The sequence below is a fragment of the Lissotriton helveticus genome, chromosome 3_1, assembly GCF_964261635.1.
Source record: "Lissotriton helveticus chromosome 3_1, aLisHel1.1, whole genome shotgun sequence".
Classification (NCBI taxonomy): domain Eukaryota; kingdom Metazoa; phylum Chordata; class Amphibia; order Caudata; family Salamandridae; genus Lissotriton; species Lissotriton helveticus.
In genome coordinates, this window is record NC_136061.1 from 2,092,269,698 (window position 1) to 2,092,281,483 (window position 11,786).

The 11,786-nt window shown below is 42.1% G+C and overlaps 1 protein-coding gene across 1 annotated transcript in view; it reads left to right on the top strand.

The window, feature by feature from the left end:
• Positions 1 to 11,069, top strand: part of GDPGP1 (GDP-D-glucose phosphorylase 1) — a 33,377-nt gene extending 22,308 nt beyond the window's left edge. Inside the window, exon 2 of the mRNA XM_078683249.1 lies at positions 5,139 to 11,069. Within this exon, the coding sequence (XP_078539375.1) occupies positions 5,310 to 6,500 (1,191 nt within the window). The 5' untranslated portion in view covers positions 5,139 to 5,309 and the 3' untranslated portion in view covers positions 6,501 to 11,069. The remainder of the gene's footprint in view (positions 1 to 5,138) is intronic.
• The last annotated feature ends 717 nt before the right edge of the window (positions 11,070 to 11,786 follow it).

Sequence of the window (11,786 nt, forward strand, 5' to 3'; positions counted from 1 at the left end):
CTGTGAGCAAAGGTGCTTCTGAGGGGCTGCCTAGTTTGTGGTGGAAGCATCTTGGTTCAAATTGTAGATGGCCAGCTTTTACTTTTAGTGCATATAGATGGGTTTTAGTTTTAGTAGGTTTAGTTCTGCTATGTTGCTGCAGTCCTCGATATTACTAAGCGCTTGGCGTATGGATTGTGATACCATTTTCCACGTGTCATTCCTCTAATTTGTTCCCAAATATGATGCTTTTTGTTTTATTTATGTTCAATAGAAGGTCGTTCTTTTGAAGGTATGTATGTAGTGCTTCCAGGGATCGTTGTAGTTCAATTGGAGTCACATCTAGGATGACGGTGTCATGTCCATATTGTATTGTAGATATGTGCAGAGAGCTGATTTTCAGTAGAAAATTCATTTAGGCTTTTAGCAAATCTGCTAAAATGGCTGTGTACAGGTAGAATATTAGGGGGGCTAAAACACATAATGTTTTGAGGCCACGAGTAGTTTGTATTCCTTCTTTAGATTCTTGATCCATCAACAGTTTTACCCATACCATCTTCCTCTGTCATATCTTAAGAGGAGTGGCACACCAGAGCTGCCTATAAACAGTACAGCTCCCGGAGATCACCGTTGCAAGGTTGCCCGATTGATTCGGTTCTGTGAAGTATATAGATGTTTTGGATTTATTCTCCAACCCACCTTTCCGTTTGAGTTGTATGGATAGGAGTGCGTACCAATTTCCTTTGAGTGCTCGTCTCACCCTACCTTTGCCATGAGCCTCGGGCGCCATGCCTGTTCCCACTAGTGATGTGTGAGAACCTTCTTACTTCTATTGATGGTGTCCTATTACCTCACTTCACCCACACATTGTCCTGAGGAAGTCCCCATTGTAAGGCTCCTGAGGTGGCCTACGTATTGAAGGGGGTCGAAACGTCTACAACTGCCAAATGCCAATCTTGCCTACAGTACTTGAATTACTGAGTTATCATATGTGTCATGGCATATTAGTACAGAATCTTTGTACTCTAACCCTTAATATGAATGTTGATTTGTGTTCTTCAGCACATGAGTAATATGTGCTTGTACTACATGTGATTTGCACTTTTTTCCATCCCACTACCTCACCTGAATACACTACCCTCCCTAAATTCCCCCCTGGGCACCATAATGTGTGCTATATATGCATTTTATGTTTTATATGTACTTTGCTTAAATAACCAATGATCAATGTCAGTGTGATTTAAATAACACTGCACGTTTAAATTGCATTCTGATTTCTTTTTCTGTGAGTTTTGTTTGAATATTTTGTTGTCTGTTAATACTTATTGATGCTTTACGTACTGGGACCTCCCCTGTTTATACTATAAAGGGCAAGACCCCCTCTAAAGCTCTGTCTATTATTCTTGTGGGGGAACAGGGGTCATTTGTGGACTTTATCAGTACCCTACTGATACCTATATAGGTGAACTGTATGTTATTTGATTTAGGTATTTGTATAACCAGACCCAGCCACAGGGCAATTAAGTGATTCACGTAAAACTAGAAAATGATAGCATTCTTAGATTTTTTTGGTTGATTTTTTTTTTTTTTGCACAAGGGCTAGGTGCACAGTGCTATCCAGCTACTCACATGCCACGTTGTCACTTTCAGTGCTCTGCAACCTGCATACTCACTGCTTCAACAGGCAGACAACTTTTAGTGGTTCTGGAATACCATCATATACTTTATCATTGGTTTACTGTTCCAGGATCACAGAAGGGCTGCTTTCAATGCAGTGGGCATCTTGAAATGGTAAACCGATGCTAAAGTTTGGGAAGACCGTTCAAAGAAAGTCACCCAGGCTTTCACATTCTTTCACATTCTTTTTCTCTAAGGGGTGTTTTTCCTAAGGGAGACCAGCTCCAGCAACTTCTAGACAGTGCCTCAATCTGCTTGTTTTTCTTTGAATGATTTTAGTACTTTATCGTTAGTTTCCTGTTGGGACAGAAAAGTCCTCCGCATATTAATGGACATGCATCTTCACCATGAGTGCTCTACTGTACTGATGTCAGAATCCCTAATGCTGAATTTTCTGTTGTCATAGGCAAACACAGATCATACTTGTGCGCTGTGACATAGGCCTATCTGGCCAGTGCTTAATTTGTAAACAAATAAGTGCTGGGATTCTCATAGGGAGGCCGCTGCAGCTTGAACCACACTTTGCCCCTGTCATGCTGCCAGTAATGGTAAAAAAAACTACTACTAACCATCACACTCATTCTGTAAGTTTGACAAATCCGAGTATATCAGTTCTCCCGCGCGATAAGAATGGCTTGGGCGGCAGGTAATGGCAATTTTCAATGTATATTGAATTAATATTGAACAGTTTTTGTGGTCATCTCTAAATTAGCATTACAGCCCCACCTTGTTGCAGACTGTCACAAGCACCGGTGTTGACAATTAAGTGCCGTTACTGAGAGCCGGAGACCACTGGTTCAAATTAAGCACTGCCTATCTCACGTATTGCTGTTTTGTTGGATCGGGTGGAGCACCAAAAGCGCAGCCCTCAATTTGATGGAAGGCTACTGCCTTCACAAGGTGCTGCGCAGCACAAGTGCTGTGGTGGTCGCATACCGTATGGTGATCAGTTGTAGTGAACAGGACCTTTTAACCTGTGTCACTGGAGTAAGCCTGCCATGCCCACTCACCTTTTTAAAGTTCCACTACTGTGTGCTTAGCTCACCCTTTCCTTACATCAGTTTGGTGTGAAGTGCTGTGCTTCCAGGAGTGGTGTATCTGTGCTGGGTGTATGTCTGCCTGGGAAAGGTACAATACAAGGATAATGCAGTAGAGAGCAATGCATGCATGGTGAATGCAAGTGCTGATAGTATCTGTGCCCATGACTGGTACAGTACCTGAAGGATGTAGTGCTGTGCAGTATGTGCAGGATAAATGCAGGTGCGGGTTGTATATGTACCTGTGAGTGATTTAATACATAAAGGGTGCAATGTGTGCATGTTAAATGCATATGTCAGATGTATGAGTGCCTATGAATTGTACAGTATATGAAGGATGCAGTGCTGTGCAGTGCATGCATGTTAAATGCAGGCAGTGGATGTATGTGTGCCTATGATTTATAAGGTACATGTAGGATAAGAGTGTGCAGTGCCCATATGCTGTATACATGCACTGGGTGTATGTGTGTCTGTGGATGGTACAATGCACAGAGGGCCATGGGTTTCATTTTGGAAGACCCATGCCTGCATGGGAAAACATGGGGCGGAGGTAGAGAGATCCTCCCCTCCTCCCCCCTAGACGTAACTGTGTATTGCTGCATTCCTGTGGGCTGGGGTAGGGGAGAGCCAGGCTTCCCCTGCATCCTTTCAAAGGGTGATCTTTGATTCAGTGAGAGGTAAGAAGGAATGGGCTTGGGCATATCTCAGGAAGGAGATGGGGCTGAATAGAAAATTATAAAGAGTAGAACTGGGGGCGCTGGGCCATCCTTTGGATGCACATATCATGTGGTGTGGGACTATCAGCTTTGGAGACACTCCTGTTGTGACAGACTGCACTTCAAAGAAGCAAAACTCCAAAGTAAAACTTCAAAGACTCAGACCCTGTATCACATTTGGTGTCTAGAAATGAACTATAAGATGAGAAGTTTGAGACTTTAGAAATTGTCATCAGCCAAGCAACTAGACTAGGTGTGTTAGGAGGGGAATCTATGCAAGACTTCTGCCAGTGACCAGGATTCCCTGCTGGGTGAGGGGACATCACCCAGGGAATCAAAGACCATCAACCCTGGAGCACCAGCACCTGCCTGTTTGCTAAGATCAGTGTGCCTTGTGGGGAAGAGACGAGTGTAGGACAGCGCGCGGTCCAGTGGGGTGCCCTGTTAAGTGAACTCCTTATTCTAAGTGTGAGGAAATCACTGCTGCACTGATCGGGCCATTGCCCTTGTGCAGGACCGAATTGGTGACCCCAGTATGCCAGGAGAGGGCCTTTGTGAATTGAGCTGTGTGCTGTGCTGTGCTGATCAAGCTGGAGTCTGGTCAAAGTACCACGTCAGTGACCCTGTATGCCAGTAGGTGTCGTACGGTTTGTACTTTCTCAATAAAAGTGCTTCTTTTGGACAACATAAACATCAAAACTGAATAATAATATTCTCCGTGCACACACAAATGTAGGTGTCGCGGTATCAACAGTTCTTTATTCCAATATTCTGTTCAGCCCTTATACTTGGACTTTTCACTTGCCAACACGTGTTTCGTCTATATGCTGTAGGGGTAACAGCAGACTTCATCAGGGCTAAAATAAAATATAAAACCATTATGGAGAGGAAACTCTGGCTTATTATAGTCCCGCCACCATGGTTGGAGACCCAAAAGGCACCTGATGCGATTGAGGTGCGAGCCTCATGTGCATGGCCAAGAGTTGTTCAAATAGTTAAAGCAAGAAAAATTCAAAGTAGCATTTTCTTTGAGTTCCACAGGTTGGGTGGGATCTTTCAAAGGTAATCTGAGAGTGTGAAAAGTGAAGGGTGCACGAAATATATCATACAAGCAGTGGAATAATCATTATAGACCAATCATATCAGCTGATGTTCCAGGTACATGCTTGATAGTTACCCCAAGCCACCATCTGACAGAGTATCGGCAGGTAGTAGCCCACCTCGACATATATGTGTGACACTTCATCTTATAGTGCGTGGTATTCTAGGAGGTAAATTGTTAAATGTAGAACGAGGTGACCCAACTTATAAAGCTCCCCTTAATCACAATGTAATCTAGGGCGAGTCACTTCCCATAACATCCAAAATTGTGAGAGCTTGGAAATTGACTTGAAGCTGATATTAAACTCTATATTAATAAGCTGAACATGGGTTAAAATCGTATGTGAATGCAAGTAACGCTTAGCTCACCTTTACTATAGTTTCATCTTAACGTGTATGTTATTAACATGTTTAAATATTCTAGTCTTGGAAATAAAACACCCTTTTCACCTTATAATCCCTTTTATCATTCCATGGTGTGAGATCATTGACATGTGTGTGAGCACTCGCTCTAGAATTACCTTGAATAATGCACGATTGACTTCTGATAGTTTTATAAAATCAACTTGCAAACCTTGCAGGATGAGCATTCTAAATAATGTAATTGTCTGTGTTTGCTGTATTCTAGGTCAGCAGTGCCGACGCTGGGTGAAGGTACAAGCCAAGATTCAAGTTATTTTCTACAGTGTCATTAACAATAAAAAGAACCAGGGAGTCCTTCAGAGCTGCCGCCTCCTGATTCAGTATATTTGTTTTTAATCCGAAATGTAAATGGGAGTAAATTCTGAACAAATTTAAAATGGAAGAATTTTTCTATTGTGATGAAGACTTAATTCTTACAGGACCTCTTTGGGAAGGATGGAAGTGCAGTGAAGATGAGAAAAAACATTTGTCTAGGTTTGACATCGCCCTACAATCCAGGTGGGTAGAGAAGATGAAGCTTGGTTTGTTCCGCTATAACTTGGGCAACTTAAAGACCCGGATCCTCCCTGGTGTGTTCCAGTTTGTTGCCCAGCTCAACATCGAGAGAGGACTGGAGAGGAGGAAACCTCAGGACATTCAAAGTGTCCAACAGAGCTTTGACCCACAACAATTTAACTTTAATAAAATCAAACCAGAAGAAATTTTGTTCCAGATAAGAAAACAGTTTGTCCACAAGAAACAAGGTTTAAATGCAGAATTTCAAATCCAGGAATCTGAATTGGAAATAAGATATCCAACAAAAAGCGTCACTTCTATACAGAGCAGCTCCAATATCACCGAAAAGAACTGTGTGGCTATGAACAAAGACAAGACACTTCGCATCCTGGCAGTAATCAATGTGAGCCCCTTGGAGTTCGGACATGTTTTGTTCATCCCTGAACCAACCCTTTGTCTGCCCCAGATTTTAACAGCAGATCTCATCGAGTTTGGGATAGAATCCATTTTCCTCAGTGCCCATCGAGGCTTCCGGGTTGGATTTAATAGCCTTGGAGGATTTGCCTCTGTTAACCACTTGCACTTACACGGGTTTTATTTGAACCACAAACTCTTCATCGAGACTGCTTGTACAGAACCATTGTGTCCTGGAAAGAGCTTTCACATACTCTCTGATTTCCCTGCTCCAGGATTCCTCTTTTACACAGATGGAAAGGACTTGGAGGAGCTGGCACACAATATCCATAAGGTCACAAACTATCTGGTGGCACAAAACATTGCACACAATCTCTTTCTCACCCGGGGGTGTCAACCTGGAAATCCAGTTTATCCGGTATCTGAAGATGGAACCCGGATCTTCATCTGGCCACGGCAGTCAGGCTTTGGGGCCAAAGAAGAAACTGCTTTTAACGTTGCACTGTGCGAGTTGGCGGGTCATTTGCCCATTAAAAACTGGGAGGATTTCAACAACATCACAGAGGCATCTGCAGTAACCATTATCCAAAAGTATCTGCTACCTAAAGAGGAGTTTTTGCAGCTCACATCAGAGCTGGTAAATCTTTTAACAGAATAATTATGTAGTCTGTTTTATACTTTCTCTCCATCATTTTTCCATTTTTTATTTTTCCCAACTAAGGATCGTTTTAGAGAAAAAGCATATGAAGTCAGTGGCGCAGGGTTTTTTGCTTGCCCTAAACCCAGCTCCCGGATAGTTGTATTCATCAGATATTACAACTTTTCAATGCAATAGCTTGCTCATGATTTTCAGTGTCAATCTCATACATGTTTACACACAAGAACGAGGTGTCTGTTACTTGAGTATTTATTATCATATGCAAGTGGTCAGAAATATTTACCAAAATCCTTGCTTTGTGCCTTCTGTTTGAACTTAGTAAATGTTATGTTATAGACATTTTTTGATCATAATAAACGATGTGTGGCCTTTTAGCACCTGCCAAACTTGCATCACGCAATGCTGATCGAGGATTTGTTTTTGCCTTAATGTGGAACATGCAGTAAATGTATTGGATGAAGCAAGACCATTGTGGAAGCCACGATGGTATTAGCTTCTTACTACAACATGGACAGCCTTTGCAGCCGTGCAAGACAGAGCAGAACATTCAAGAAATTGAGAAGGCACACATTTGAAAGTTTTGGAAGGATTTAATGGTAGGTTGTGGTTACGACAAGCAAGAGATTGAGGCAGCATTGACACCATTCTAATATCATCCAGAATGAACACTTTCAGTGATGCGGTCCTCCTTATGGGTCCAAAATCTGCTTCAGCCCAAGGTGGGAAATGAACATGCTTATCTGACCGTGCTACATCTGAAACAAGTCTATAATTGCCATATTCTAAAACCACTACAGTTGGCTTTTTCAAGAAAGAGGCAACAGAGTCTTTTTAATTGGAAAAAGGACTCTACCCACTAGAAGTCTCTAGTGGCATGCTTCATCATCGAGCTCACCCAGGCACCTACTGTGACAGATAAACTCAACCTGGAAATCAAAGGTGCTTATCTGTGGTTGTTCATGGTGGGCCCTAAAGAAATCTGATTAAAATGTTCTTGTGCTCCCAATTAAGTATTGTGCAGAGTGCCCGGGCAAGATTGAAAAACATGGGTGATGTTCGTAGGAAAAATGAATGATCCTTAGCATCAAAAGGCGGTCTTCTTGTTTCAGCCCCCTCTTACAGCCCAGTGGGTCGTGTGGCTTTACTCAGGACCAAAATATCAGATCCCCTATTTCTTCTCGGGGTATTTCCCCTTCCTTAGTAACTACAATATGTTGGACACCATATACATTCATGCATGCCAAAGTTACAATCTAATAGGGTTCATTGGCCAATTTATACACTCTAACCATTAGGCGTTCAATGTCTCATAGGGTATTTAGAGGTGAGCGGAACCTATACTCACTCATTCGTCAAGGGTCAACATCATCCCGTAACCTAATTGGTCCTCCAAATCTCTGTTTTAAGTTCATAAATGAACACTGACCCTTAACGATGACAACTCCTCTCTTCTAACCTTTACACTGTGGGAAAAGGGACTCCCACATTGGAGTGAGCTGAATTCAAGTTGTAGTACCACTCGAAATAACGTTCTGCCAAGGTTGCTTTACAGAGGTCTGCTCCCAGAAGTCAAGTAGGTGTTAGGAAGAGCTGGAAGCCTTAAAAGTGGCCCCACAGTCCAAATGCGTTTGATACAATAGGAGCAGATTCTCCACAGGTCCTGGAAAGTGTAATTAGAAAACCTAAGAGGGACCCAAAAAGGGCCTGGGAGATAGCTAGGTAAAGAACGTTAGAAGTGATGAATGATGTCACATTAAGAATTAGCGAGAAGAGCCTATTGAGTGCAGGGGTTATGCAGAATTCCCTTGGGTGTCAAAAAAAGTATGGATGTCAAAGAAAGTGTGGACGCTAAAATAAGCAGATGAAAGAGAGAGAGGAAGATATAAAAAGAGGACGATATTGGAGAAAGAAGAATTTGTGACAACGCCAATGTTACTCTGCCTTCTGGAGTTCCACATTAGAAGCCACAAGTACAAGCAATAAATCAATCCAGGTATACTGTGACATTTACAAGATTTTACATTAGTCGGATGTTGACCTCAAAATTTGGCAAGCAAAGCCTCCCTTGAGAAAAGTCTTTAAAAACCATACTGTGCTCTTGGTTTACTATTTTGTTTAAACATTTTAAATTCAACAGAATAGCTATGTGATCAGGCATGAGACTAGCTTACTTTCACTGATATTGCATGGGACTCAAGTTATTTACTTATGGTCTTAGATATTACCAGCTTGTATACCAATATCAAACATGAGCATGGGTTAATTGCTGTCAGGCATTACCTAGAAAAGCGTCAGCTAAGATTTGCACATCATAATGAAATGATATTGGAGTTTGTGGAATTTTGTCTGTCCAATAATATCTTTCTGTTTGAGGAGCAATTCTTTAGGTAGACCTCTGGCACAGCGATGGGCACCTGCTTTGCCCCAAGCTATGCAAACCTGTTCGTTGGCTGGTGGGAGGAGCTGGTGCCCAGGAAGTGCCAGGGGTAAGAAATTGGCAGAGTGGTTCAGTGGCATCAATATATCGATGATCTCTTCATCGTGTGGCAGGGGACGGTGGATACGGCTCGTCGGTATGTCGAAGTTCTGAACGATAATGAGTGTGGCTTACACTTCTCAGGTACCATTAGTCCAGAAACTGTTGACTATTTGGACCTTAGAGTGTTTATTGATGATGGAAGATTACAGACTGCACTCTTCCGCAAGCCTACAGCTGGGAATTCGACCTTGAGTGCCAGCAGTAACCATCCCCCTAAATTGGTTCAGAGCATTCCATATGGGGAGCTATTGAGACTCCGTAGGAATAGCTCTAGATACCAAGACTTTGAGGCGGCTGCCTCAGTGTGTATCAGCAGGTTCAGGATGAGGGGTTACAATCCTGGTTCTCTTGAGAAAACTCTCAGTAGGGTAAGACAAATACCTAGGACAGAACTTCGGCTTGATAAGCAGCGAGGTAAATCCAGCAAAGTAGATGGGAAATTTCAGATGATTACCCCCTACTCCTCAGAAGCTTACCATCTTAGAAAGATGCTGCGTAAAAACTGGCATATCCTACAGGCGGATGCGATTATCAGGGATGATCTACCAGCGTATCCCCTGGTTACATTTAGGAAGGCAAGATCTTTAAGAGATATGCTTAATAGGAGTCACCCCTAGAAAATTGCACCTAGAACAGGTACTCTCGGAGAGATGAGGGGCTTCTTTCCCTGTAGTAAATGTAAGGCCTGTGCAGGGAGTAAACTTGTTCTGTCTTACAGCCTACTAGATACAGGGAGAGTGAAAACGATTGACAAATTTATGACATGTAGTACCCCCTACGCCGTTTACTGCTTAGTCTGCCCATGCGGTCTGCGACATATAGGCAGCACTATACATCAGCTAAAAATCAGGATCTTGGAACATCTAAGGGCAATAGATAAGGCCGATCCAGCCTATCCTGTCGCGAGACATTTTGCAGAATTTCATCAGCGAGATAGGAGCAAACTGCAATATTTTGGCCTAGACTTCGTCCCCAACAGTATCAGAGGGGGTGACAGGCTGCGAAGGTTACGCCGCCTAGAGTCTAGGTACATTATAGACCTCATGTCAAAATCTCCTAGAGGTCTCAACAGCGGGGAAGAACTGGCAGTGCATTTGGGCAAGTAGAATGCTGGAACTATAGACCAGCAATTTGGTTAGTGGTTTATTTGTACATACATGTATATACCTCCTTGTGACACATCAAGTGTACATCTACATACCGAAGATGGATATTGGTATATGAATGTGTATATAATTGAGAGGATCCTCGAACCAATTCCTAGTAAATGCACATATTATACATATTGGATTTGCACTGTAAATAGACTGTACAACAGATATTGTGTGTACATACAATTTATCAACATGTATCTATGGTTTTTTACGATTTATAACCTGCAGGACTTGAAGCATGGATTTTGTAATTTTGATTGTGACCTGACTGAACTTTAGTAACGACCCTGCGACATTTTTGGACTACAGGATGGGCTTTGTAAATTACATAAGGATAAATATCAATAAGTATGATTATGGGTGTTAAATCTGCAATACTGTGAAAGAATGTTGATTTATTTGATTGTAGACTGACTTTGTGAGCATCAGCCTTTTTTGGAAGGGACAGTTGCCGATACACGGCGTAATGAGCTTTATCACCCCGCACCTGATTGGTTTTCATGTATATAACATACCAATAGATGAACTGTATTAAGGATACAGGGTGCAGGCGTGTCTTGTTGTTCCCTATTAGTAAAGTTTGCAGGGAACAAGTCCGATACACGGCATAATCAACAGAGACCCGGGTTGAACAGTGGGCTTGCTTTTGTGTATAACTGTCACGTTAAAGCTTGATATCGGGCATCAATGAACTAGTAAGACATGTTAAAATGGCGCCCACGTTCGACTGAGGTCGATTTGTCCTTTCTTAATGTTGATGAATTGATAGCTGAATACTTTATTAAGGTTGTAACTTCCGAGTGTCATGAACAGCGAAGAAGGCTTGACGCTGAAACGCGTCTGTTCATAACGGAATAAAGAAGTTTACTGAAACGTTTCCCTCCCCTTTGAGTGCGGTTCATTGTGCTAAAACAAAGCAGTGACTGAGCTTTATATTGGCGGAATTCCACGACCGCTGACCGCACCCGATGAAGAGTGCCCCGGTGAATTGTGGAAAGCGAGCGTTTATTTATATATATATATATATGTATAGAACTCCACAGTCCTTTAGCAGATGGGCCCAAAATGCGAACACAAGCACAAACAGGTACAGACCACAGCAATGGATTGTGCAAATAAAGTGCCTTTATTCCGAGATGGGAAGCAACATGACGCGGTTTCGTCCGGGAACCCCGGACTTGATCACATGACATACCCAGAGAGACATGTGGTTTAAATACTGTGCACAACCAATTCCTACCTCCACCTCTTGTTAGCATAGAAATAAAGAACATACTAATACAGTCTTAATACAGTACATCGTGTAATCAATTATCAAACATAGTGTTGTGTGCATTATGTTTGACAATATGATTTATCTAAATATCAAATTTAGTTGTTGGTCACAGAGGAAAAAATTATCACTTATTTTTCACACCGCATAGAACCCAAATAAAAGGATTGCTAAAAATTAGACCAGCATAGCAGCAACAGCAATGAAGGGCTAGTGCCCTAAAAAAACTGTACAAAATTAATCTGTTTATATTAAGTTCAATTCAAAAAAGATATCATGAAGGGAGATTCAAGGGTATGGAGCACAATATATTAACAAGC